Raw genomic sequence first — 27,804 nt, 5'->3', positions numbered from 1 at the left:
ATTGTGAATTTAACCTTAACATTAAAAACCGAAATCTCCCTAAAAACAATAAAATTAGACTCTTATCGATTTCTAAGCGATAGCCTCGATGCTCTAGTATCTAATCTCGTTTTGGAAGGAGCCAGTAAATTTCAGATTGTTAAGAAATATTTTGAAAGTGAGAAAGTTCAACTGCTTTTGCGGAAGGGAGTCTACCCGTACGAGTATATGGACGATGAAAAGAAATTTGACGAGACGATGCTGCCACCTAGAGAAGCGTTTTTCAGTTCATTGAAAAATCAAAATATTTTAGAATCGGATTATTTACACGCCCAAAATGTTTGGACAGCGTTTAATATTCAAACATTAGGTAAAATTACTAAAGTATAAATATTTCAAATCTCTTAAACTCGGTTTTCGTAGGAGAATACACCGACCTCTATGTGAAAAGCGATGCGTTGCTCTTAGCCGACGTTTTTGAAAATTTTAGAACATTATCTATAACTCATTATAAACTAGATCCCGCTCACGCTTACACCGCACCAGGTTTAGCCTGGCAAGCAGCTTTGAAGATGACCGATGTTCGCCTCGATCTCATACTTGATATAGATCAACACTTATTTATTGAAAAGGGTAACGCTTTTGTGATATTTTAAATATTATTGTAATTACATTGAATTTTTAGGGATTCGAGGCGGTGTTTCAATGATCTCAACTCGTTGTTCTGAAGCGAATAACAAATATATGGCCGACACATATTCGTCTAAAGAGAGCAGTTATATATGCTATTTAGGTAATTTACATTTTTAAAAAAATAAATAATTTTTTTTTTAATTATTTTAATTTTAACTTAATTTAACTTAATTGAAGATGCTAATAATTTGTACGGTGCTGTTATGTGTGAACCACTACCGCTAGGCGACTTCCAGTGGGTTCAGGAGGATGATTTGCAAACACTCTGTGAAAATATTCTGAGTATTCCCAATAACGTTGAAAACGGATACATTTTAGAGGTAAATAACAAGTGTTATAATTATTGAATTATATTTTTAAAGAATTGTTTCCTTTGCAGGTGGATCTTGAATATCCTCCAGAGTTGCATGACTTACATAACGATCTCCCAGTAGCGGCGGAATCTAAAGTTATTACACATGATATGCTATCTCCATACTCCAAAGATCTCTTAGGAAAATTAAATATTAAGGAGAATCAAAGTCTACCAAAACTTCTTCCTAATTTAAATAATAAAGAGAAATACATAGTACATTACCGCAATTTTAAATATTATGTAGAATTAAGTTTGAAAATAACCAAGGTTCATCGAGCTCTAACCTTCACTCAAGGAAAATGGTTAGAAAAATATGTTAGATTCAACACTGAACAGAGGAAATTATCCAAGAGTTCATTTGAAAAGAATTTCTGGAAACTAATGGTTAACTCTGTTTTCGGGTAAATCAATTTAAATAATTTATTGCTGTTTTTTTCCCTTACTTCATTTAATTCTTTAGAAAAACAATGGAAAATTTACGGAAGCATATAAATTTCGAGTTGATTCATAAACCAGAAAGAATGTTAAAAGTTACAAGTTCCCCGCAGTTTGAACACTTTACCATCTTTAATGAAGAGTTAGCCGGCGCTCATAAGAAGAGAGCTAAAATTGTTCTTAACCGGCCTATATTTACCGGATTCACCATTCTAGATTTATCCAAGGAGCTCATGTATCGGTTCCATTATGGATTCATAAAAAATACGTACGGGGACAAAGCATCACTATTATTTACAGACACTGGTAATTTAATTTAATATGCATTTTTTATTTAAATAGTACTAATATATAAAATATTTACAGACAGTTTAACGTACAACATTAAGACGGATGATGTTTATAAAGACTTTGAAGTTCATAAAAACCGCTTTGACTTCTCTGATTATCCACCTTCGCATTTCCTTCATTCTAATCAGAATAAAAAAGCTCTCGGTTATTTTAAAGACGAGACAAATTCGCAGTTAATTCAAAGCTTTGTAGGACTTCGTCCAAAGCTTTATTCTATTAAATTGTACGGGGAGTCTAAGACCGCTGAAGAGATAGAAAAGGAGTTGCGATTGGGGAAATCTTTAGAGTCAATTTTAAACCATAAAAAGGTTTGTAAGGGCGTTGCCATGATTGTTATTAGAAACGTCATCCGCCACGAAGACTATGAACGTTGTCTTTTTAATCAAGAAACCATGTCAGCCGAGATGATGCGTATAGCTAGTTTCAAGCATGAACTATTTACTTTAAATACTAGAAAACTTTGTTTATCACCAAATGATGATAAGAGATACATTCTACCCTGCGGGGTTCGTACATTAGCGCACGGTCATAAAGATATTGAAAAATTATAATGAATGCTTGTATTTATGTATATATAAAAAAAAACTGCTATTGCTATAAATTGTAAAAAATTATTTTATTGGATACATTTTACACATAAACTCTTTAATCATTTTATCGTTTACATATTTATCTTTCTTAAACCTAGACACAATGTTATACATTTCTATTCCTTTACACCTGTTTATAGCAAAATAGATACAGAATGCTCCACACGTATTACTAGAATTACTCTGTAATTGATTAGAATTAAAAGTTACAGTTTTACTGTTTCGTTCAATAAAGTCATTAAATTTAAAATAATCTGGTGGGTTTCCAAAGGAATCCATGAATTCACAATTTTTATGTTTAGAAAAATATATTAGAACCCAGTGTTCTCCAGGTTCAGCACTCGTATCGGTATTTACAATAAATAGAGAAGGGAATATTTTTACGTATTTAGGTAGCTTGTCAGCCGCGAACACGCCTTGAAATATACTTTTAGTACTCAAATCTTTTTCAAGAATTTTAGTTATCTGTAGCGAATCCATTAATTACTGTAATTGAAAATCACGGTTCGATTTTTATCAATTTCAATCAAATTTTGAAACTCAGCGTAAATTAGAATGGAAATCGTCTCCGGTAACGGTTTTGCAAATTTTAATTCTAATCTCAGGTTACTGTTTTTTACAAGATGCAAGTGATTAGCGTTGTTATTAAGATCCGAGGTTAAATTGTACGCGAATAAACAATTTCCGTTAGGGTAATCTTCCCGACTTATCTGATTCCCTTCATCTACGTTCCACTGATTAGTTTGAATGAAAAGATTGCAATACGCTTGAATATATAGATTTTCCTCAAAGTTTAGAGATAACGCCTTATGAGGGACGCTGCTACCGTCAATGTACAATCCAATGCTTGATAAATCGAAATGTTGAAAGTTGTACGGGGATTTTTTCAAATCTCCTAGAAACGCTTTTTGTTCCACAAACCCGATAACAACTTTCTTAGGTGCTTGTCCGGTAAATAAATGATCTTGCACACTAGCCATAAGACCAGCGGGTATAGAAAATGAAGTGCACTCCGAACGAGTTACAGGATATTTAGCGGTTCCATATTGTAACGCCTTGGCTTGAGCGAGCGATAGTTCCGGTATCACTTTAACTTTCCTCAGATAAAGGGAAGCTGATAAAATCTCCACTTTACATCGGAATGAACGCAAAAAGCTGCTCTATTTTTATCGAATTTAAATTTCAAATCAACCATATTTAATAAAAAGCGTGGTTGTTGACATAAATCAGTATGGACTACGCCTAACAAGTCAATCGCCCCTTTTTGCGCTAAACTCGCTCGTTTAGAGAAACCATCGTTATCGAAAAATGAATCGAACTTTCCAGGCGTATCCCGATAGAAAAGTGAACTCGTTAAATAACTTTTTTTCGCAGAATCTCCGAACGTTAATAAAGTTTGTATCATACTTTTATAAGCGTAATTTTGACTGGAAGGTGTTACTGATCTTTCATTAAGAAATACGTGGACGTCGCTAAAAAGCGAATGAAGAAACAAATTCTCGGGGGCGATATTGTCGGCTGGAGTTCCGGCGGCCCCACCCGCAACACCTGGAACCGCGGGTTGCGGTAGTTGACCATTATCTTTAGTTACCTTAACTCGAACGTGCAGCAAAGTTTTTGAAAGGTCTATATACGTTTCAGAGTTACCGTTGATAGAAAATGTAATTGATGCGTTATCAACTATATTTGATATTGGATTATACTCAACCCATTCTCCACCAATAATCCAAGATTGTGTCATAGGTACTTGAAACAAATCTAGCTCGGAATTTATACACTCAACTGAGTGCGGGTGTAAAAGGGACATTATGAGAATATATCGGAACGTTTAGGGAACCGTCCTTTCGCTATCCTGCCTGCTGTTGAAATGCCGCTTTTCGACTGAGTACGTTTCCTTTTATTTCCGGAACCCGTCATTCTTTTAATATGATCCGTAGCTGAAGATGTTAGTCTCATGGCTTCATCAGCTGCTGAAGCTAAAGTTTCCCTTCCAGCGTTAATAGAATGCGATTTAAGCGCTGTTTTAATTGGGACTCCGCTAACAACATCGGTCGCTACTTTCGCTCCGGTACTTAAAAGTTTTTTCCCCAAGTAGGAAGCGCCTTTCTTCAGTAAAGGTACCGCGAATCTAAACGCTGAAGATAATATATTTCCTAGTCCATGTCCTCTTTGCACGGCTAAACCTCTATATACAGGTATTCCACCGAAACCAACCTGGTTTAAATAGTAACTTTCATAATCAGTTCTTGAAGGTGAATATTCAGACCTCATGATGTTAACTGTTCGCTCTCTTAAGCTAGAATGAGGGTGTGTCCTGAATGATTAAAGGTTTATAGTGAAGTCCACATTTTACGGGGTTTAAAATGTAATACAACGTGAGCTTTTCCACTATGAAACTGTATTGGCTCACCTAAATCATCTGTTATATTAATCTCTATAGTCTTAATATTATTACACACGACTGGTAGGTAATGAGGTTGTGAAAATATTTTTGTAGTTGTTTTCCCATTAGACTCGGCTTTCTCTTCGACGCTTATGATTCTTAATAGAGGTGCTAAACTTTCCCCAACAACGCTATTTTCAACCAGATCAGAATAAACGAATAAGGAATGTAACCCAGCGTTCATATCAACTGGGTAGGGGGTTATCATTGAATTTAAAATGGTGAAATCATTATCTCTTCTATCCTTAAAACCTAGTAAAATCGATAGATCGGGGCCAATTACAGCTCTGATTTTCGGTTGCAATTTAACTTTAATTCGATTAGAATAATTTAAATAAGCGAATGTAACTTGTTCTTCTTGGTTGTGGACGTTCATAACATGTAATAGTTCTTCCGGAGTTTTATATAAACCCGCGGGAACTTCAATTATTTTATCATATTCGAGAGGGTCTTTAACTAGAGGGTTATCAGTCATTTTATCATATTCGAGAGGGTCTTTAATAACCAATAGATTAGGTTTTCGAACGTTATGCCATGTCCGAGGATAGCTTATTTCCGCTAACCCAACTTCGTACTGTTCCTCAAATCTTAACGGTTCAGCTAAATACGTTCGAAATTTACCAACGCTATTATCTTGGTAATATAATGATGAGGAATCTGAAGGTAGCGTTACGTAAAAACTCATTTTAAATCCACTTCTTCTATCCAAGAATTAAATGTAGGGTCGTAATCTTGCCACTTGACATACAGTTCTACGCGGCCGTCCGATTTTTTCCTCTTTTTTATTACTTTTTCGATTATGAAGTAACAGTCTTTTAAATCTCGACCAACAATCTGAACCTCCTCTCGATAGAATACTCCTAAAATGGGGTTAGAATTTAAATCCATCAGCTTATATACAGGTGGGTCACGTGGCAGTCTCTCAGCTATTTTAAACAATTCTGCAGTAAAATTCGGGTTATATTTCTTATCGAAAATTGATAAATTTCTACTTATTCTACAAATATCTCCAATTTCAAACGCGTATGTTAACGGAGGAGAAAAATTTACCGAACCGTAAAGATTTTTCCATATTTTAGCAGAGTTATCTAGAGTAACTTCCGCGGGTTTACATTTAATTGATCTGTGATAACTATTGTTATAAGCGTTTATAATATCATCTAAAACGTCGATATATTTAAGGGTGTTATTCTGCGTGAAATAGCGATATAAACCAGATTTAAAACTTCTAATGAATCTTTCAATAATGGACGCTTTCATTTCCGATCGGGTAGCGAAAAATTTAATGTTCCTTCTTTCTAATTCACTCTGCACTTCTTGACAGACAAATTCGTTTCCATGATCACTTTGAATTCTTTTCGGTTGACGGCCTTTTTCAAAAACGTTACGTAACGTTTCTAAAATTGTTACACCTTTCTTATTTTTAACCGCTACAGCCATAGCGTATTTGCTAAATATGTTGATAATACATTATACGTAGCGAGATCCTGAATTATATTTAGACAGCTTCTGAAAATCTGCCAAGTCCGCTTGCCACTGTTCGTCAATTCCATAAACAATAGTTCGATTTCGTTTGAATCGTCTTCTAGCAGGTTTATGCATCCTGCTTTATTAGAAATTGTTTTACTTTTTCCAATGAAACCTTTAAACCTTTATGTCGAGCTGAATTATAGAACGCTCGAACTCCAGCGATAGATCTCCTCAAGTTCTTTCTCCATATTGGGTAATATTTTGATGTAATGGCATGTAACGCCAAAAAAGGAAATTAAATAATTCTAATATTATAATAACTATGATAATTAATACAGCTGTGATAATTTTCGGTGATTTTGAAAATGATTGTGATAAATAGGCTAAAAGTCCTAAAGAGACCGTTTCTGTACAACCTTCCATTGTAGGCTTATACTATGAAATGAGAACAAAATTATCAGGTTAATATATTTTATTTAGTATGTATCCAAGATCTTAGAGGACTAGGTGAAGATGATGATAACATTGAACTACTTGGTGGTGTATGAAATACAGCGAATGTTTTTAACACTGTCAATCTTACAGGATTTTTAATTAAACGTTTTGAAATATTTGACTTATGAATGCCCTCGTAAAACTCTATAACTCCTATAGGATCAATCGCTGTTCCAGGCGTTTTTCTCACAGCGTCATACAAAAGATCGATTATATTAGATCCTCCAATCACTTGTCCTCGAATAGAAAGCTCTCCTGAGTTAGCCCATCTAATATATCTCGGATCTTCCGTAGTCGCTCGGTATAATGAAATCGCATCACTAACATAAGTTGCAGGTAGAGAATAAGATATTTGCGCGAACCAGGTTTTAGGCCGTTCAGAGTTTTCAATAACGGGAGAGATTTGCTCTTTACGTACGTAAGTTAACCGTCGTTGGAGAGTTTGATTGTATAATGCTAATTTCTCTGATTCGTTTAAATCTGTATTATCTAGAATAGATTTCATTTCATCATCGAGTGTCTTCTCTTTTTGAAGTTCAGGTGTTTCTTCTGTTTTGGAAGGTGGAGTGTTTTTTAATCTCTCCATTACATCTTCAGGTACTAGAAGCATTTTTCGAGCCATCATCGGTTTATAGCTCGGCTAATTGCACTTCCGGCGACTGAGCTAACGATAGATAGCAGTGGCGCTAATAAAAATGGAAGAAAACCACCTTTTTGTACCAGTATCTTTCGTCGTTTTGATATAGGGTTCTTCTTCGACACGTTTCGTATAACCGCGCTATGTTTCTTTAACCGCTTACGATGACGTTCTGAAAGTTCAATTGTTCCGTGTAATACATTTATACAACATTCAACGAGAGCCAGTATAGCTTCCTTGCTAGCGTATTTAATAGCTGTCTTTCTTTGATTTAGATTACAGGATGTCAGGAAACGTAGAAAGTCTAGGTTTTCCTTTACTCGTTTTGAGACATCCATTTAGAGATTTTCTTAGCCTTTCTTAAAGCGCAATGAACAGTTTCGGAATGAAAAGGGCAGTTTAATTCAACGTCTTCTAGTTCTGATAATTTAGGACAGCCGGTATCTTCGATGTTAGTTACTGGAACACCGAGGAGTGTCGATAATACTGCAGCTTTTTCTAAACCTTTGGTGAAAAACGAAGTAGCTTTTTCCGCTATCTGATTGCAAATGTCACGTCTCGTTCTGTAAGGACGTTCGCCGTCATCCCATCGAAGATGACAAATGTTATGAGATATCCATCTGCATTGTCTTTTATTTTCGTTTGAAAGCTCTTTGAAAGGGCATGGAGATTTGAAAGTAAACACTTCCGATTTTTCAGTTTCTAATACTACGTAAGCTAATTCTTTAATAATCCACTCTCGATTAACCCTAAAAAAATTCCCTTCTATAATACACTTCATTTTGGAATAAAGACAGCCGATTCTTCACCCGGTATTAAACCTGTTCGTAGTAAATACTGATATGGGGTGTGAGGTTTCAAGTCAACTAATAAATACCCAAATTTCCGTGACGTAGCTTGTTGAAACGCATCAATAACGTATTTGTTATTGGTTGGAGATATCTGCCTCGCGAGATGATAAATTGTTGATTTATCTCGTGGTGATTTAAAAATAAATAGATAATGAGCATTTAAATTTAAAGTTCTTATTTCTTTTCCGGGGTAATAAAGGTTTTGCATTAAAATTAGTACGGAGGTGTTTCTGTGATGAGATCCACGAATAAATAAATTAGTTACATCTTTATTATTAGATATCTCGCATAACAAATCGTCTAAAATAACTAAATTCCTAATTTGCGGGTTTAACATCGAGTAACCCTTCGTGAAACTCGACTGAAGGTGTGTGTTCTAATATTGATTGAAATAGTTTCGGCTGATACTCGGTATAACACCATATTATCCTCTCCGGAGGAGGGGATATGCAGGTCTTCTTATGTTGAATCAACCGTCCCACCAGGAATGACTTTCCGCATTGGGTGGACCCGGCTACAAGCCCATTCATTGGATGCTGTAAGCTTAAATCCATAATGGTTAATGAGAATCGGAACATTAGTGCAAACAAGTTTTTAGCATTGCATATTATTAGTGACATTATATTATTTAAAATTTCTTTCGACAATTCACAGCGAACAGTAAACATTTCAATAATATTTTCACAATCTACCGACATAATTATTTCATAAAAATGCAAATCTACACGCTTAGAATAATCCGTCATGATACAATCATGCTGGAGTTGAGATGGATGATCAATTTGGCAGCCATTGCACGCTTTCTTAAGAGCTCCGTGTAATTGTTTAATTACAACGTTAGTCATCGCCTCCTTTATTTCCTTGATTTGCTTTAAACACTTCTGAATAGACTCGTACTGGTCGAGGAAATTCAACCAAGAAGATTGAGCGAAAGCTACCCCCTCTTTAGTCGGTAACAGTTTACCCCATAACCATGGTACATTTGTCTAACATCTAAAACCTTTTGTTCGGCAAATCTATGAACCGAAAACCGTTTGGTTTCAGAACCTGTGAAAACCCATGAAGTTTCAGCTTCGTTATTGAAATAATCTTCAATGGCATCTTTCTTTGTCCATAGCTCTTGCAGTTCCGCTTCTGTTAGTTTAATGCCCTTTGTTAAATCTAATAGACCGCAGTAGATGGTTTCATCTGCATAAACGATTAACCCTTTATCACCAGACACAGGAAATGAACAATTCCTATAAAATAAATACATTAAGACAAGTTAAGAATTATCACTGAGTATTCTTACTTACATTTTAAGGTTCCTCGGAGTCACTTCCAATACAATTCAGATGGTGAACTTTCTAAATATGGTCTTACTATTATACGGTTTTCCCTTTTTATACTCTGAAATTATTTATCTTCGATATCTTATTTATTAAAATGGAGTTTAAAATTAATTCCATTCTACGTATACGCATTTTGAAGTGTATCGCGTTACGTATATAGGAATTTACCCGGTCCTCATACGGAATCACGTGTACAATTACAATACTTGAGAACGATACGTTTCTCATACTTAAACTTTAGATATTCGTTTGAAATACTCGTGAGAAAGGTTCAAGTGTCAAGCATATTTAAGTACTACAATGATATTAAAATGAAGTTTAAAAATATTTCCATTCTACGTCATTTTAACAAATATTTCATGACGTCAAAACACTCAAATCCATGTTTTAAATTCAAATTAACCGCGCCCCAATCCGCGCGCGTTAACCGCGTCCCATATTCCATGACGTCAAAAAACTCTTAAATTCAAATTAACCGCGTCCCCCGGGTAATCCGCGCACGCGCGCCGCCTAGGTTATCATTACATCATTTTAACTTATTCCGTACCATAAAACGCGATAAGATATACGTTCAAGTATCTTTCGAGATAAGCGTAGATAAATGAACAAGTTGGCCTGGACACAATATGTTGGTATACGGGAAAACAAATCGTCGCGAGAAATATCATAAATACATTGACTTTTCGACGATTTTACCCCCATTTCAGCCCTAAAATCCTGGATCCTCGATCCTAGGATCGGAGCCTCGCCCTCACTTTCCTTCTACTGGCTTTACTACCTATGGATATTACTGAATGCTGATCGTTCCTGTCAATTTGAGACAAAATACAGCCCAGTCCCGTTGGGCTGGCATCAACATAAAGCACAGTTTCCTTTTGCGGGTCAAAATATGACAAAACTGTCTCCTGAGCAAGGTGTTTCTTTAGTGAGGCAATTGCGTCGTCTTGAGCCTTAGTCCACAGCCATGATGCTTTCTTTTTGGTCAGAGCCCTCAACGGCTCTGTGACATCTGAAAAGTGGGGTATAAATCTTGCACAGTACGTGGCGAGACCAATTATGCTTCTTATCTCATCAGCTGTTTTCGGTGTTTCAATAGATTGTAAAGCTTCGATCTTTGAGGGATGTACTCTTACACCTGCGCTAGAAAATATATGTCCATAGAATTCTAATTCGGTTTGACTGAATTCACACTTCGAGATGTTTAGGGTTATGTTATTTTCTTCAAGGCGGCGTAACACCTTTTCCAAAGCCACATCATGTTCAGTCTGAGTCTTTCCAAAGACTAGCAAGTCGTCAGATACATTTAAGGACTGATCAATGTCTTGTATCAAACATCGAATAATGTGTTGAAAAATCTCAGCTGCAGAGCTTATTCCGAAGCTCAGTCGCTTATACCGGTATAAACCTTTGTAGGTACTAAAGGTTGTGATAGGTCTTGAGGCTTCGTCTAATTCTATTTGATGGTAGCCCTTGGTTAAGTCCAACTTAGAAAATACCGTAGATCCATTTAGTTGGTGAATGATGTCATCTATGGTCGGTGTTACTTGTCGTTCACGTATTATAGCAGTGTTAGGTTGCCGCATGTCAATACAAAGCCGAACCTTTTTCTTGCGGTGGGTTGTTGGTGCGTTGGTGGATCCTTCGTCTTTAACAACAAGAACAACTGGGGAGACCCAAGGTGTGGGACCCGTTACTGGTTCGATGATATCATCTTTAGCCAGCTGATCAAGTTCCTCTTCCAAAGATTCACGTAGATGAAACGGTATTCGCCTGTGTGATTGAGCTACTGGTCGAACTGTTTCGTCAATGGACAACTTAACTGTAACGTTCTTAAGTTTACCGATGCCCTGGAACAACTTTGGGTATTTAGTGATAACATCGTTACGCGTTACAAGATTAACAGTTGCAGGCGGTCTTGAAATCAGTTTCAGTTCACGTGACGCACTGTAGCCAAGGATAGATGGCGACACTTCCTTCTGGGCCTTGACAATGTAGAAAATGGCAAAGGTTTTGTTGTTATCAGTTGAAATTTCTGTTCGAATTTGACCCATGAGTTGTAAAGGTGAGTTAGAGCCATATGGATAGATTTTCAGGTTCGTTGGTTCCAGTTTCGGTTTCGTGGCAAGCAACTTGTAGGTTTCGTGATTCAGGATGTTTACACTTGCCCCCGTATCCAAAACTAGGGTAACAGGAGTGGTTCCTATTTTGATATTCAGATGAGGCAATGAGCATGGATTAGACACAAGTTCGTCTGAGTCACCTTGGTTCAATAGAGTAAAAATAAATTCGGATTCTTCTGATGGTTTCTTATCTTTCGACTGATTAGTGTTTCGATCTGATTGAAGCGAGTGTACTCTGTTGGAGGGCTTCGTAGATTTGGCCGGTTTATTGTTATTACCAGATGCGGGAGATGAACGGCATACACTTATGAAATGATTAGCTTTACCACAGTTATGGCAGGTCTTGCCTTTAGCTTGGCACACCTGATTCGAAGGGTGTGGGTAGAAACCTCCACAAAGTCCACATTTGTTACTGTGGTTTTTTGTCTGTTGATTCTGAGCAGTTGGTGAGTGATAAGTGTTAAAATTACGTGACGACTTGTTTGCCTTACGAACGAAGAATGCAGATTCCGTAGTCTTAGAGATTGGTGATTTACTAGACTTTTCGATAGAGACGGCTTGAGACTCCGACATTTCCATAAGGCGCGCTTTCTGTAATAGCATTTCAAGGTCAAGTGTAGGATCTTGCAATGCTTTTCTTCTCAAGTGCTTAGATGTACAGGTTTGTACAATATGACGCTTTATTTCGAGATCAACGTCAATAAAATCACAGTAAGTTGACAGAGATCGTAATCGGATGTGATACTCATCAATCGATTCACCCTGATTCTGTGTTGCCTCGCGAAATTTAAAAATTTCATAGTCCACATTTTGTTTAGGAGTAAAATAGGTCGAGAGAAGAGTTTTCGCGTCTGCGTAATCCTTGGCTTCGTCGTTTCCTGGTAATGCGTAAAAAATATCTTGTACGGACTCACCAACACAATGAAGTAATAATGCTTTTTGGCGGATTGAGTCTTTAACTCCAGACGCGATGAGATAGTTTTCAAATTTATTGCACCACTTCTTCCAAGCAGCATTCAAATTATCTGGGTCAGATCGTATATCAAAAGGAACAACGGCAGGCAATGACAGCGAAGGTGATGTACAGATTTGCACGGTAAACGTTTAACGAATGATAAGCCTCGGTCTATTTCCTTGACTAGAGCGACTAGAGATTGATAAATAGAAAACGAAATGCACTGAATAGTTACGCTGTCTTCCTCCCGTGAGTCGAAAACCGGTCCGTCGCCATTGTAGTGTATTATAAATATGTTAAAAGACAAGCATTCGCCATGCGGTTACGGGCGTACCATACTTTGGTCATTAAACAATTATTCGTCTGCTCTCCTCTGGGAACAGATTATCATATCGAAGGATAGATCATTCAAAGAACAGGATATAAAGTAAAGGACAGAACATTACAGCAGTGTATTATATACTCTAACTGTACCAGTTTGAGAACCAACAGTAGATGTTAAATCTGTATCATGTCCTTTTCAACAGTTTCAAACTCAAATTTATGCGCCTTAATTAATGGTTGAAAGCCTCTTATTTTGGGAATCTCATAGCGAGTAATTTTGAAAAGGTATCAATTATAAAACAACAGTAAAATGCATCTTTGCTATCTAACCTTCTGTGAATTTTTTCAAAAATGGATTTAGTCGCTATCTTAAGAAAAGGAAAAAGAGGGGAGATGGATTTTCCAGTTTCAGAGCGGAAGGTGGATTTGCAAGTTTTGTTTTTTTTTACACTGTTTGGTTCTTCGACATCAACTTTTCTTTTCTTTAAACCAGTTTTACCCTTGCTAGAGAACTGACACCAACCTTCAGGGGCGTAGGAACTTTCTAGAAGTTGGAGGGGGCAAAGATAAACGAAAAGGGATCTGCAGAATGGGTTTGAATTTTTAATGAAAAGTAGCTTCTCCGAATGCCTGTGTTCTTTTTACTAATATTTAAATTGAAGGGAAAAGACTGAAATTTAAACACAGTTGAGGTTCTATAAGCTTAATAAGCTTTTAAAATGAGAAGTTGAACCTTTTGAAGATTTCAACTGACCAAAAAGTTGGAGGGGGCAATAACAATAGTTGCCCCTCCCAGCAAAATTCGAGGGAGGGGCGTTGCCCCCCTGCGCCCCCCACCTAGTTCCTACGCCCCTGCCAACCTTTAACCCTTATCTTAGGTCTACCCCTACGAGCACGTACTACAGGAACTTTAAATTTTTCGCAAAGTAGAGTTAATCCCTTTTTATCGGGTTCTACCTCAGAAGGTATATTTATTAGCTGATCAGTCAATACAGGAACAGGTGAAGCTTCATTAGTAGTTACCTTGCGAATAGCACTTTCTAAGCAGATTACTGGCTTAGGAGTGCTCAGTGCTACAGGTTGTGGACTTGTGGTAGAGTATATTTTCGTTAAAAGTATGAGCCAATTTCAGTTGTATTAGCTATAAATGAAGTAAAAGTGCCATTTTCAAAAATCATTCCACTACATTGCTTGCATGTTAAAAACTTAATATATTAGGGGTGCTATATCTTTATTTTGTTGTTCTCAGCGTCCTTAATCACTGTGACTTAGTTAACGACAATAATTACGAGCAGCTTTGACACATATCTACTTTATTGTTTCTCCCTCTTCGCCCTGCTGGTCATGCCTATGACTCAGCTTCAAAACTACAAACGTTGTATTAAATATAGAGATAGTATCGCCATCTATGTAATAAACCATAGTGGTGCGTAATACAAATTGCATTATCGATACAGGTGCTAGCAGAAGAATCTAAATAAGAGGCCTTTATAGTGCTTAAAATGTTATTAGGATTTACCTTTTTGGTGATTAAGGGCTCAAAAAATGAAGATTGCTGTGCTGAATTACTACTAATCGAGGAACTATCATAGTACACTAAACATTTTGGTTGTGTATTGATACTCTTTTGCATGGGCTGATCTGGGGTCACAAATACCGGTACCTCCGTAGACTTTGAAATTATCCTTTTAATGTTACTCCCTAAAGAATCTGCCTGATTACTTTCAATGCTATTCCACTATTAGACTTCTCATTAATACCAATTAAAGGCTTCCCAGTAAAACCATTGCTGACCTGAACGTCATTTAAAGGATCCTCGCTAACCACAATACTATTATCCTTATTAGAACTTTTAGAGTTGTCACTAATACCTTAACCATTACCATTTAAAGGCTCCCCAGAAAACCCATTGTTGAGCTGAATGTCATTTAAAGGCTCCTCACTAACTGAAATACTATTATCCTTATTAGAACTTTTGGATTTGTCATTAATGCCTAAACCATTACCATTTAAAGGCTCCCCAGAAAACCCATTGTTGACCGGAATGTCATTTAAAGGCTCCTCACTAACTGAAATACTATTATCCTTATTAGAACTTTTGGATTTGTCACTCATACCTAAACCATTACCATTTAAAGGCTCCCCAGAAAACCCAGTGTCGCCCTGAACATAATTTTGAAATTCTCCCCCAACCGCAATGTCCTCCCTACTACAAGATGGTTCCCTATTAGAGTTCTCGGTTCCAATGACATCTAAATCAGTTTTTGATTTTCCTACAGACAAAGAAACCTTTTTGTTTAATTCCCAAGCTCGCTTTAGTTCTAATAAAAATGCATACTTTTCATTATACTCCAGGGTGCCATCACTCGAAGTCAAATCGCACAACTATTTTGCCAAGGGTAAAAGCTTATTAAACTTTTGTTCCAGGTTAAAACGTGTTGTGCCACGTGTGATTTGGTAACGCAAATCGGTACTGGTTCGCATGTACTTGCATGTTGAAAAACATTACTTTTCTTCCATTTATCATTCACTAAACCCTCATGAAAAAGATCAATATTTGAGGCGTTCCTTGCAAAAATATATGAGAACATGGCAAACCATAATTAATGTGAAACTTGCAAGAACACTCTATTAAACACTCTGATAAAGTATAAAACTAAAATCACCCTTATTTTTCAGAACCTTCACCACCGATTTAAATTTATCTAATTCGTATTGGCTACCCAAGTCTTCATAATTTAAATAACCACAATTTAAATTAGAATTTCGCGGGTTTTATCATTTTTATATTTCTGAATGTGAACTGATGGCACCTTCTAGTAACAAGTAGATTATGAAAAATTAACACCCAATGGACGTACCCCTGTAAAAGGGTCTTCTCCTTTCTTATATGCGTATTGGTATGAATCCTATAACATTTGATGAACTTAATGCCACCATAAATTCTCTTCCGCTTGGCAAAGCCGCGGGCGAAGACAAAATTTGTAACGAACTTTTACGTGCCCTGCCACAGTTTTCTCGGACGAGCCGTCTTGACCTCTTCAATCAAATTCTCGATACCAATTCTATCCCTGATGCCTGGTCGACTACTGAAATCCGATTGATTTATAAAGGAGGAGACAAAGACCCGGAAGAACTTAGCGCACATAGACCGATAGCTATCTCTCAGTGTCTCTCCAAACTGTATATCTCGATTTTGACGAATCGCCTTGTTCGGGAAGTGGAGGGAAAGCGCATATTGGGTGAACTGCAAAATGGATTTCGCAAGGATCGTAGAGGGTCGGATAACCTTTTCACGCTCACGCAGCTAATTGAAATTGCTCGTACCGAACACCGATCTTTATTCGTCGCTTTCCTTGATCTTAAGAAAGCCTACGATTGCGTTAATCGAGATATTTTATGAAGCACCCTCCTGCATCTTGGCCTTCCTTTGAATTTCGTTGACCATCTACGTGCCATTTATGCTTCAACAGCTTACCGATACTGGTTTGGATCTATTTCAACAGCATTTATTCGGTCTACGGTGGGTCTGAAGCAGGGATCTCCTGTCCTTTTTGCTCTGTATCTGGAGCCTCTCAACCGTGCCCTCTCCAAGTCAAATCTCGGCTTACGCCTAAAGCACCCGTCTCGTACCGACATCTCCTATACTATTCCAGGTCAATTCATTGCTGACGACTCGAACGCCATTTCAGAGACTTTTGCAGAGCTTCAAATCCTCTTGAACATCTTTGGGGAGTACGCTACAAACTATGGGCTCACGTTTGGCAAAGAGAAATGCAAAGTCCTTCAGTTCTCGGGCCATCAGAGAACGGATAATCAACAGCTGACCCTCCAAGGATCACCGATCGAGTTCACTACTCAGATAACATACCTTGGCATTTCGCTCTGTTCCGACATGGCCTACCTGGCTCCTCATGAAGATAATCTTCGACCAAAATCTGGAAGACTACAGGGGGCTATCAAGCACAAGGGTTCGCATTCTTATAACCCGTACACAGTCACTCGTACGCTTTGGAAATCGGTCGCGGTACCCTGCCTCACTTACGCGAATGAAGTCCTATGTTTTAAGGAATCGACCATCAGGCAGCTTGAGCAAGCGCAATTCTCCGTCGGCAAGGCAGCTGTTGGGGGAAACTTTATGACCGCGAAGGCGGCGATCAAGGTCCACATGCATCGAACGTGAGGCACGTAGTAAGCTGGTCTATTTGGGTCGATTAATCTTCATGTATTTGGATCGTACCGCGGCCAAGGTGTACAGGTACTTGAGAGCCATGGGTCACCCGACTTGTTGGATAAAACGGGTTGAAGCTCTGGATCGCACCTACGGATATGGCCACCCGCGCGGTGGTGCGAAAACGGCTTCGGAGTGGACCAAAATTATCGAGAAGGCGGTCAAGGAGAACAGCTCGAAGAAATGGCGTCAGGAGCTGGAGAAGCACGACAGTCTCGCCCATTACAGGAGAAAGGAAGACCTCGGTATGGAGGCCTTCTATAATAACGATCGTCCCAGTCACCTTCTCTTTCTCGCTCGTTCGGGGGCCCTCCCAACCGCAGCAAGATTCACCGATATCTTCGGAGAAGTTCCCGAATGCCCCCTCTGTGGCGCCTCAGTCGAAGATATCGCGCATATTTTAGTTGAGTGTCCGACTTTTGAGAGTGTTCGCAAGGATTACCTATACGCCGAAGAACTGGAAAGATCCGAAGAGTGCGTTGCCTTTTTGCTGGGTTTTGGATTGAACTGCGCAACCTCGCCTGATTTAATAGTTACTAAAAGAATTCTCGGTCGCTGGGGTGGCCTGCGCTTAAAGCGCTCAACTAGTTAGTATGTTCTTCGAATACTGGTTTATGCATGTAAATAGTATTTGTTGTAAATATATGTAATTTAAAATTGTGTAAATTGTAAATAGTTATACATTCTTCGGTTTTTACTACGCTTGTACTATTTTATTGTGTATATCGAGAAGTATATCAGTGTATAACGTGTTATTTTAATCTTGATCTCTGCTTGTGAATCCTTTTTTAAATTAGATTCCTCCCTGTTATAAAAAGGAACTTTTGTAAAAGAAGCAAATAAATATTCATTCATTCATTGGTGTAATGCTTCAGATAATTTCATTCGAGAATTAAGATGGTGTTTAATTTTACTATTATGACTTTCTAAATAATTATTTGTATTATTTCCCAATGTTTTTCACCCACTTCTAAACATCATAACTCATTTTTCCTTACAATTTTCCCAATTAGACTCGAAATAAGCTAAGAACTCAGAACCAGCAAGTAATCTAAAACTTTCTTCATGCTTCTCATAACTTTCATTATCATATGAATAAACCATTCCCATTAAATAACGCATTAATTCCCCTTTACTATCGCGTTTCTTAGCATTCACTCTACGCCTAAAGCAATTCAAGACATGAAAAGTACAAAGTAGAACTTGGGCAGAAGCAATGTGTTTGTTTACCATATTCATTTCTTTAAAATTTTTATCCACCATTACAACATTTGTTTGAGTGACAAATCAATTTACATGAACAAATTTAGAAATACACTTATCAATCGTATCGGCATCTTCTCTTCTAATAAAAAAATTGCTAATTGGTCTACCATTAAGATTTGAATCTTCGCAAAGAATAACATAATGGGGAAAGCCCTCAATATTGTTGAGCTTGTAAGTTCCATCCATGAAAAGAATTTGAACTTTTCAGACAGTTCCCTCATCCCTGGGGTCTGAAATAATACATATTCTAATTCATTTTTCTCATCCATGCCAATATCGATAACTAAATCCTTGGGTTACAGATTTTAAAGCTGATCTATTAAAATTTGACCTTGGGATCTACCTCCCTCCTGATTAGCCCTACAATTTGCTCTTAGATTTTGTATATCTTTAGATGTTGCAAATTTACCAAAATTATCTGATACAAACTCTTTAACTTGTAAAGTTGGAACTTTTAATTTAAGAATTGTTTCTACTTCCTTTTTCTGGTTAACATCTAACCTTCTATTAGTGGGATATTTTGTAAAAATTGAGGGTTGAACAGGATGAGTGTGTATTAACTTACAGCAGCTAATCTGATATTTCTCATCACATTTATAGTTACCCTAAATGAGAATGGGCAACGACGAGCATTGTGCTGTTGGTTTTCCCTAATTTCCTTACTTCTACAACGAATATCACCATGATCCAGTGACCCCATTAAGGACAGTTCAGATAGAGACAGGGGGAATGACTATTCTCTACAGTGGCGTAGTGAGGTTGTTTGGCGCCCAGGGCCCAACTAAAAATTGCGCCCCTCCCCCCTCCCCACCTATGCCGGCCCCAATTTCCGCCATAAAATTCCTTGTTTTTAAACGAAACCTAATTATTATAAATAACAAAATAAATATTAATCTATTAGAATTTAATTGATATATTAAAAAGATTAGTCTATTCATACAAAACAATATTGTTTGAAAAAAAACATCAAAATAATTGTCATATGGAGAATGCAAGAAGTGTTTAATATTTCAAGTTGTGTATTGTAAAAGATTTATTTTCCTGGCCTTCACTGCTGAAAACTGGTCGATAACATCATCAAAGTTAATTTTTTCTAATGCTTCTCTCTCTACACTTAGCAGTGCTAGATTGCACAAACGGTCTTGCCCCATCGACGCGCGCAAATATGACATGATCAGTTTCAACTTACTGAAAGACCATTCGCAGCTTGCAATTGATACGGAAATTGTTAGGAAGATTTGCAAGGCAATGCGTAAATTTGGAAAAACATCGTCACCATATGACACAATAAAAGAAAGAAGATCCAAAGGAGACGATGGAGAGGTATCTCTATTAGCATCAAGCAGCATCTTACAATCGCAAATCTCGGTGTACAGTTCTCTCCCGTCAACATCAGTGTCATAAAAATTTCCAAAATCTAAACAGTTTTGACGAAGTACATCCAAATCTTCATTCCTCAAAAGAGTTAGTGTGTCGAGCAGAAATCCAAATTTGGAGTTCAGATCGTTCAACCTGGTGAATCTGGTTGTTGTTGGAAGCGATCTAGAACAGATTTCATGACACGTACAACCTCTTCTTCTTCAACTTCGATCCCCCATTCTGAACACCTCATCTTGGCAGTCTCAATAGCATCTCTGCACAAGTCTTCGCGATTTTTTTTTATTTGTTTTCGAGGGATTCCTTGAAGTTCATGGTGGGATCCTGTAGCCGTTTCTGAACACGATCAATTCTTCCAAGGAAGTAATGCCAAAAGTAGAGTAAAGCTAAAAAGTTAAAGCTTATTATGTTTTGTAGTAAATTTTCCGCATCATTTGGCGCATCGTTGGTCTGGCTCTTATCATCAGATAGCTTTTCAAGCAGCTTCACTAGTTCATTGAGTCCTTGATAAATGGCTTTAACAGCTTCTGATCGTGAACTACATCGAGTTTCGCATTCACGTTTAACTGTGATAGAATCTGCATTCTTTAGTTGTTCCCATCGAAGAGTTGAACGAGAGAAAAAATTATAAATAGTCTCGATCGTACCAAAAAATAGTAATGACTAGAGGATCATTTTTGTCTGAGTGAACTCCAGCTAAATATAAACTATGATTGTCACAATTAACGAACAATGCTCGATGATTTTTGGCATAAATCCTTTGTTGAAGGCCTGATATATGTCCAGTCATCACAGTGGCGTTATCATAGCATTGAGATCTACAATCGGTAAGAGGTAAGTTGTCAAATTCAAGCTGTTCCACAATGACTGTTTCAAGAGAGGCCGCATCTTTGGCATGTATTTCAATATAACCTAGAAATGACTCTTTGATGACTACTTTCTTCGTCATGAAATCAACATCAACAAACCGTATGACTTCAGATAACTGGTCACGATGTCCTAGATCAGGTGTTGAATCAAGTAGAATTATTTCTCTTGGTATCACTCAGTAACTTTTTTCTGAGAGTAGAAGCAAGAATACATATAAATTCATTTTGGATTTCCGGTGATAGATGTGTTAGTATCATTGAGATTTTCTTCATGACCGCGCAACGCTAAGTTTTGAGATGCTAAGAACTTAATGCAGGTAAGCACTCGTTTCAAGACATATCTCCATCTCTGTTTTTTAGATTGTAATTGATCCTCAATTTCTGCATCAATTCCTTTCCCATGAAGGATCCTTCTTTCATTCTCTTTCCATATTGTAAAAGATTTTCGGTGACTACTGCTATTTTCGTGATCCTTCACTCTTTGTATGTTTCCAGTTATTAAATCCGTTAGTTGATTCAAAAGAAGATTGACATTTAGAACTCGACGAAGTGAACAGCAGGCAGCAGAAGCAATAAGCTGATTCATTTAAAGGTGAATACAGTAACCATGAACGATTTACCTCATCCCCGCTGGCAAGTCGGCACTTGAACCATTGCTGAGTTATTGAACGTTCGCCAGATACAGCAAACTGGACGTCTTTGTTCTGAAATATGACTATGAGTGGTCCACGAGTTATCATTTCTGTGCGCAGCTGCTGGGATACTATTGATAACTTTGAAACATTATCAAATTCTAAGTATCCAACGTCGTGAAACGTAAGTACGGCTGGAATAGTTTGAGTCACCGTAGTCACGTCAGCATCATTAGCATTATCTTTATCTGAATTATATTCTGAGACTTCATCACTTATAGCTTCATATCCGTCATCATTGTGTTGGGTCGACTCCGAGTTTTTGTCAGCTTCTGTATGTGTTCCCATAGCAACATCTGATTGAATGTTGTCATTCATCTTCAACATACTAGCTGAGTGCTACCTTCTTTTAGCTTCATTGTTGTGTTTGCAATATGTCCAGCAACTTCAGCTTCAAATTTAGTTTTTTTGTAAAAATGTGTTCATTAATTGGCTCGACTTCCCTGTTTCTCTTCCGCCTTTGAGCACCACTTAGTTTACCTCCTGGCATGCTGGCAAAGGCAAAATTTGTAATGTATTATTTTCAAGCTTGAAATATGTTAAAATAGGATCGCTACTTGGGTCCCTGTAATTTTTAGCGACTTCCCCACTCGTTTTCAGTTATTATTAACTGAAAATTATTTTGTATTGACTATAGAAAACTGGCTAAGTCATGTACATGAACCTCTATTATATAATTGCTCAAACTGTACAATAGTGGTTTTTTCTTTAAAACCTTTTATATATTATTTATTCTAGTCTAATGCATATAATAATGAGTTGGAAATAGGAGGGGTCCTGGAGCCAATGGCCCTTAAAATGAATCAATCAAACGGGGGTTGACATGGCCCCCAAATTAAAAGAAAAATATTTTTTTAATGCAGGTAATTTCTGGAAAATAATTTTTTACGCCATTTCTGAAATGCTGTTTTCCAACCCTAGATGAGAGCGAATTCTAGCATGTTTTCGTACCCTATTTTTAAAATTTTCCCCCATTTCACCCGCCTCAGGGCCATTGGCCCTCAATAAAAATAAAGTAAATGAGGGTCCCTTTAAAAATTTAACTATATCCAAGTTTATATCATATCCATATAAACTTTCCTATCACTTTAAAAGTGATGATAGCAGAACTATTCAATGTGCCAAACTTATTAGTAATTAGAAATGTTATAAATACGAAACTTTACACGTTAATTTTGGTAAAATATAATTAACGTTAATCATGTTACAAAATGTAACCTTTTTAAGGAATCGTCATACAATTGATGGACGGAAATATTCCTAACCCTTAATCAAGGATATTAATTCACCAAGGCGGGGGGAAGATGGCGACAAAATGCGAGTCGTGGCCTTATCGTGGAGTGAATTAAATCTGAGAGAGGGGGTTACATACAGGGGAAAGAAAAAAAGGGGGGAGATTCGAATTCAGAATGGAAACCCTTTGTCGTTAATCAATCACAAAATCTTTATTTAGCACTTATAACAAAATACTACACAAAATAATAAAATTTGAGGGAAAACAGATATTACGGCTCTTTTGATTAGTAGGATGGTTAGGCCATCACTATTACTAATTATTATTTTAACTTTTAAGCCGGGGATAACATGCACAATAAATATAAAAATTAAAACACTCTAACTAACTGGTTAATTAAAAGTTTCTCTTACGGTTCTCAATAGGATCAGTTCCAACTTCCATTCTTTCTGCCATTCTGACTTATATCAGCGAGGGGAAAACAAATAAAACTATACACACTAATCCCTGATTACTACAATTATGGCTGACTACAATTAATTCTAAAAAAACTCTAAAAACTTTACAAAATACACTAAGCGAGGGGGAAAATACGATAGATAAAGATACGAACGGATATGAGCTCTCAAAATTTTGAGGGGTCTAATTTAACCCTTCCTTGGACAATAGCAAGGGGTTGCACCTTTCTTAGAAATTTTCTCTCTACGTTTAACAGTTATTTCAGACTTGACCCTGGGTATTCTACGAGGGGGGGGGGGAATGAAATTTGGTACTTATCACTAGATTTTCTTCGTGGCTGCTCTGCTCTTCGTTTACGGGATTCCAGGTTAAACTTCCGGATTACGCAAGACACACGCACACGCTCGATTGGGGACTTCTTGTTCGCGATGATAGTTCCAACTGTCTGTTCGTCTCGATTACGGTACGGGAGTCCGATTGACGACGACGAATTTCTGGCGAGTGGCGTAGATACTTCGGGTTTCCTTCTAAAACTTCTGGCTAGGCGAGGGGTCGGATCTCATGTCGTTGGATACTTGTTCTCGGGATTGGCGGTCAGCTGTGAATTGACTCGGTCGAGAGGCTCATGAAACGGCTCTGGTTGACTATCTGAATACTTATGATGAAAAAATACGCGAATACTTATCTGAATACTTAGTTTCATTGGTTATGGCCTTTAGGATATTGTGGGGTCTGATGGGCGAAGCCACGCATGAATTTGGCAGACGGTCATTCCGGACTTGGGCTCCGGAAGTTCATCTAATCTATCGAGAGAGTCCAAACTTCTTCTGTTTTGTCGATAATCCAAAATTCTGTCCTTTTGGGGTTCCGGGGCGTATCGGAAATAAAAAGTAATTGATGACCTCCCATTTTATTTGGGTCATTGGTGCACCTAGGACTCGTGTCCTGTCATGGGACGTATGACGTTGTCCGACTTACGAAAAGTTCCTTGGGGTTGGTTCCGCGTGATTGTGGGGATCTCAGAGTTTGTGGGGGAGGAAGTTAACAGGGATCATGAGGTTATATTTATTTTGTTGTCTAGGCACACTTTCGACCTATGACCTGGCCTTGGAAAATGTGCGCTTTTTGTTGGATTCGGGTTACCTGATAGTGGGCTAAAGGCCCGCTAACATGATAATAGTTCCATGGGAACGCTGTGAGTTGAGGGGACCTGACCTTATAAGTTTGGGTCGGACCGGCTCGGAATTTATTGCAGCATGGGCCGGGGACAGAAGGAAAATACGCCAATTAGCTCTATAATGTGAGGGCTCTGTATCTTGTCGAAGACTTCTTCTATGCGATTTTCCGGTACTATAGCTAAAGCTGGAATTAACGGTAGCTGTTCAGCTATAAGTACGTCATTGGTATAACTCTCTTGAAGTCCTACCGCTTGCGCTTTCCTGTATACACTTTGACTCAGGTGGAAGAAACAGCCTTTGACGATGGTCACAGTGAAAACTTCTTGAAACGCTTTAATTGAAGCCATTTCGAAATCCATCATCATTATTTGCGGAGTCGCTGAAGGAATTAAGTTGCGGATTTCACAAAAGACACGTTTATAAGTGTTTTTCTTCTTGTTCACCATAACAATAAAAGTACATGCCACAACTGAATCGATCACTTTACAATGTAAACTATACAGTTGGAAAAACAAAAGAGGAGACACTTTAAAAGTACCGTCACCAAACCAATGAGTTGAGTTTTTATGGACATTTAAAGTTGTCTCTCCCCCAAATATGAGGATTCGTTCTTTATCGCTGGCCCCGGAGTCGTGAACTCGTTCTTTTACGTACACAAGGTTTTCGTAAACTAACTTCTTTCCGCCACGTTCGTTACGAAGATACAACGCCATGATAAGAACTGAAAATTCACAGTCAGTGTAATACGTTTATATTGAATTATTTTTTATAGTTATTGACTTATTTTTATGTCTATTGGATTATTTTTTTATTTGATAAAAACTAACAAGTAAGTTGAGATAATTTTTGTTTAGCACCGAGTTTTCCGCTTTAACTGCCCCTAATATTTCGGCAGCGAGTATTCCTAACACTAAATTTTCCGGCAGCCAATTTTCCAGCACCGAACTTTCCTAGACCCCTAATTTTAGTATTGCTGAAGGCAGGAATTTAATTTTTAATTTATTATCCTAATTTTTATATTTAAGGGTAGGTTAGACCAGTTCCTATGAGCTATGTAAATTATACGGGATTCCTATGTACCAGTCATAAATTATTTAAGTTCTTAAGTTTAAGTTAATTTTAATTATTTCTAACTCGCGGGGGTAATTTTTATGTATTAGATCTTAAAATTATACGACGTTTGGTATATGGTACGTTACGAGGGGTCAAGAATATTCATTAAAATTGATTAAAGTAATACTAAACAATATGTTCAAGACCAGATTGGTCTGACTCGGGGGTTTTGAGAATCGGTAGTCAGAGTGCGGGGAAAATGTAATAACAAAAGTAAATAACACACAGAAAAATTAAAATATGTAAGTATGCGGGGGACAATGAACCTGAAGGGTTACCAAAATCACAAATATTATATACACTGTTACCCCTGTGGCGTCATATGGCGAGAGAAAATGTTAATATAATTAAGATTGTTGGTGGTAGAGCAATGACAGTGACACTTTTTATACATCAATCGACCACCCTGAATCCGAAAATGCCGGTTTCAGGGGCGTTACTCCATTATTTGAAAAGATGTCAAAAACGACATCTGGCGTTTCCGCCGTAACTATTATCGTTTGCAAAATACGACAACTCCACGTGAAAGGAAATAAAAAAATATTAAAAATTGCTTGTGGTTTAATTTTTCTATCATTTACACGTTTCGAGAAAATTAAAGAAAAATACAAAAACTCCCCTTTATCGAAGACTTTTGTAACAGACTGTACTGGTTAAATTCCCAACGAGATCGAAACGAAATAAGTCCGTTCTTTGTAATGTAACTAGTTTAGTAAAGCAAGGTACGCGAAAGGAAATAATATAGTTCGTACAGATGGACTTAACTAAATATAATATGTTTATAGGATATATTTTATTGATTTTGTTTACTTTTATATTTTTTAAGGGGCACCCATTATTTTTGAAGAGGCCATGCCCTCTGCAGTGGCTACGGGCCTGGTCGCATTTCAATAAGTATTTACTATTTTTAATACTTATCCTGCTAAAAAAGAACAACTCAGCGAAATCACCAGAGCTACCTATTGATTTGTGGCGCTGGATAATTTTAATATTAAATATTATATACGTCAAGTAAGCTCGGCAAAAACAGAGCGTCGTGTTCAAGTTATAAAATATAGAACTAACAAAGTTAACTTTAAACACGTTATAAAACTGTCAAAAAGATCACGTGACATTGAAAAATGTTTTCCTAGAAAACCTACTCTACCTCATATTTAACAAATTAAAATCAACCTTCTTCAAATCGGCTTACTAGAAAACCCGGAACAAGTATTGTAGTTTAAGATGTAAAAAACGATTTTTTAAAGCCCGTAAAACTGACTACCAATTGCGAGAAAATGCCACATTCACAATGTTCCAATATCCACTTAATACTTTAGGCGCCTCCTGAACGTCGGCGCCCGGGGCGTAGGCCCCCCTTCGCTACGCCTCTGATTTTCTATAGACCAAGAATCTATCACAGATGATTTCTTTTCCCAACTGTCAAAAAGGGCTCCATTGAAAATAGTATGCTTTGGTGTGGTTTTCTCCATTTCATCACCCTTGGAGTTGGCAGTATTATCAGAAATGTAAGTATCACCAACACCTACTAATACATCATATTCCATAATCTTCGTCCTCTTAATGTAATGAAATGGCAAAAAATTACGATAACGTGACGACTTACCTCGCTAGCCAAAGACAAGTAAAGTGATCGTGGTCTCGGCCCCACTACAATGACATTCGTAGCTCCGCCCCTTGTGTGCCGATAGACCAATGGCTATTGACACACAAATATAGCAATAGTCAATAGACTTGAGCTTATGGGCAATTTGGCACACACTTACAGTCATTCCGTACTACTGTGCCAACCGTTGGGACCTGATTCTCGTCGACCTTTCCGGCTATGTTTTTATCGTCTCGACGCTACTACGCCCACAACTTCCCCAGACATCCTCGACCGCGTCAAACAATATCTCGCCGCTAAGGCTGCTACTCGGGGCATTTTGGATTTTAACATCTCATTCTCTACCAGGTTCTCATCACCAGGACGTCTGCATCACAGCGTCAACAGTGGAGTCTACATATGCACTTGGATCGCCCGCTACCTGCAGGACTCTTCCGGTCTCGACACTCCTGTCGATGTTCAGGGTGCTCGGCGTCGCATTCTCAAGAACTGACAACCGGATCCATCCTTTCTCACTAGCGTCATTTTTTCAGTATCGCCGAGGCTTTATTTTTCGCGGACGTACAGCGCTCGGGAAAAGCATAGGACGGACTAACACCGCAAGCTCGGGGCTCCCCAAATTGCCCTGTTCGTTCCCCGCACCCTAAGTATAAAAGGCCCAGCTTCGACTGCCCAAAGGGATTTCATCGGTCTCGCTCTACAGCGGTAGCTTCTAGTTAGAACTAAAGACTGAAAAGTTCAGCTCGCTAG

The 27,804-nt window shown here is 37.7% G+C and overlaps 5 protein-coding genes across 5 annotated transcripts; 1 reads left to right on the top strand and 4 right to left on the bottom strand.

Moving 5' to 3' along the window:
* Nucleotides 1-723: 723 nt before the first annotated feature.
* On the top strand, nucleotides 724-10,585 carry LOC149937594 (uncharacterized). Its single transcript, XM_090153855.1, has 4 exons — nucleotides 724-772; nucleotides 850-992; nucleotides 1,052-1,329; nucleotides 10,462-10,585. Exons 1-4 carry the CDS (start codon nucleotides 724-726, stop codon nucleotides 10,583-10,585), a joined length of 594 nt encoding a protein of 197 aa, XP_090009981.1.
* Nucleotides 10,582-15,374, bottom strand: LOC149937593 (uncharacterized). The gene is made up of 4 exons (XM_090153854.1): nucleotides 15,368-15,374; nucleotides 14,913-15,302; nucleotides 10,822-12,775; nucleotides 10,582-10,639 (listed from the first exon to the last, which is right to left on the bottom strand). Exons 1-4 carry the CDS (start codon nucleotides 15,372-15,374, stop codon nucleotides 10,582-10,584), a joined length of 2,409 nt encoding a protein of 802 aa, XP_090009980.1.
* A 4,162-nt stretch (nucleotides 15,375-19,536) lies between these two features.
* LOC149937592 (uncharacterized) lies at nucleotides 19,537-20,138 on the bottom strand. The gene is made up of 2 exons (XM_090153853.1): nucleotides 20,134-20,138; nucleotides 19,537-20,068 (listed from the first exon to the last, which is right to left on the bottom strand). Exons 1-2 carry the CDS (start codon nucleotides 20,136-20,138, stop codon nucleotides 19,537-19,539), a joined length of 537 nt encoding a protein of 178 aa, XP_090009979.1.
* Nucleotides 20,139-20,992: 854 nt separating this feature from the next.
* On the bottom strand, nucleotides 20,993-21,782 carry LOC149937591 (uncharacterized). Its single transcript, XM_090153852.1, has 2 exons — nucleotides 21,393-21,782; nucleotides 20,993-21,349 (listed from the first exon to the last, which is right to left on the bottom strand). The coding sequence occupies exons 1-2, from the start codon at nucleotides 21,780-21,782 to the stop codon at nucleotides 20,993-20,995; spliced, it is 747 nt and encodes a 248-aa protein (XP_090009978.1).
* Nucleotides 21,783-24,403: 2,621 nt separating this feature from the next.
* LOC149937590 (uncharacterized) lies at nucleotides 24,404-25,048 on the bottom strand. The gene has a single exon (XM_090153851.1). The coding sequence runs from the start codon at nucleotides 25,046-25,048 to the stop codon at nucleotides 24,404-24,406; it is 645 nt and encodes a 214-aa protein (XP_090009977.1).
* Nucleotides 25,049-27,804: the final 2,756 nt, after the last annotated feature.

This window comes from Leiobunum rupestre, chromosome 7 (assembly GCF_980474605.1).
Source record: "Leiobunum rupestre chromosome 7, qqLeiRupe1.1.hap1, whole genome shotgun sequence".
NCBI classification, from domain to species: Eukaryota; Metazoa; Arthropoda; class Arachnida; order Opiliones; family Sclerosomatidae; genus Leiobunum; species Leiobunum rupestre.
Note: the sequence above shows the minus strand (reverse complement) of the source record. Positions and strands in the feature narration are given on the sequence as shown.

What these genes read in the sequence shown, in the direction of transcription:
- LOC149937594 (XM_090153855.1), top strand. Translation starts at nt 724, where the DNA reads ATGGCCGACACATATTCGTCTAAAGAGAGCAGTTATATATGCTATTTA. An exon ending in CAGTTATATATGCTATTTAG is followed by an intron (nt 773 to 849) that starts GTAATTTACATT and finishes ACTTAATTGAAG; the next exon opens with ATGCTAATAATTTGTACGGT. An exon ending in ACCTTCACTCAAGGAAAATG is followed by an intron (nt 1,330 to 10,461) that starts GTTAGAAAAATA and finishes GACAAAATACAG; the next exon opens with CCCAGTCCCGTTGGGCTGGC.
- LOC149937593 (XM_090153854.1), bottom strand. An exon ending in TTCTGGGGAGCCTTTAAATG is followed by an intron (nt 12,776 to 14,912) that starts GTAATGGTTAAG and finishes GATCTGACCCAG; the next exon opens with ATAATTTGAATGCTGCTTGG. An exon ending in ATAACCCTAAACATCTCGAA is followed by an intron (nt 10,640 to 10,821) that starts GTGTGAATTCAG and finishes CCCACTTTTCAG; the next exon opens with ATGTCACAGAGCCGTTGAGG.
- LOC149937591 (XM_090153852.1), bottom strand. Translation starts at nt 21,782, where the DNA reads ATGAATGACAACATTCAATCAGATGTTGCTATGGGAACACATACAGAA. An exon ending in GACTTGCCAGCGGGGATGAG is followed by an intron (nt 21,350 to 21,392) that starts GTAAATCGTTCA and finishes TAAATGAATCAG; the next exon opens with CTTATTGCTTCTGCTGCCTG.
- LOC149937590 (XM_090153851.1), bottom strand. Translation starts at nt 25,048, where the DNA reads ATGGCGTTGTATCTTCGTAACGAACGTGGCGGAAAGAAGTTAGTTTAC.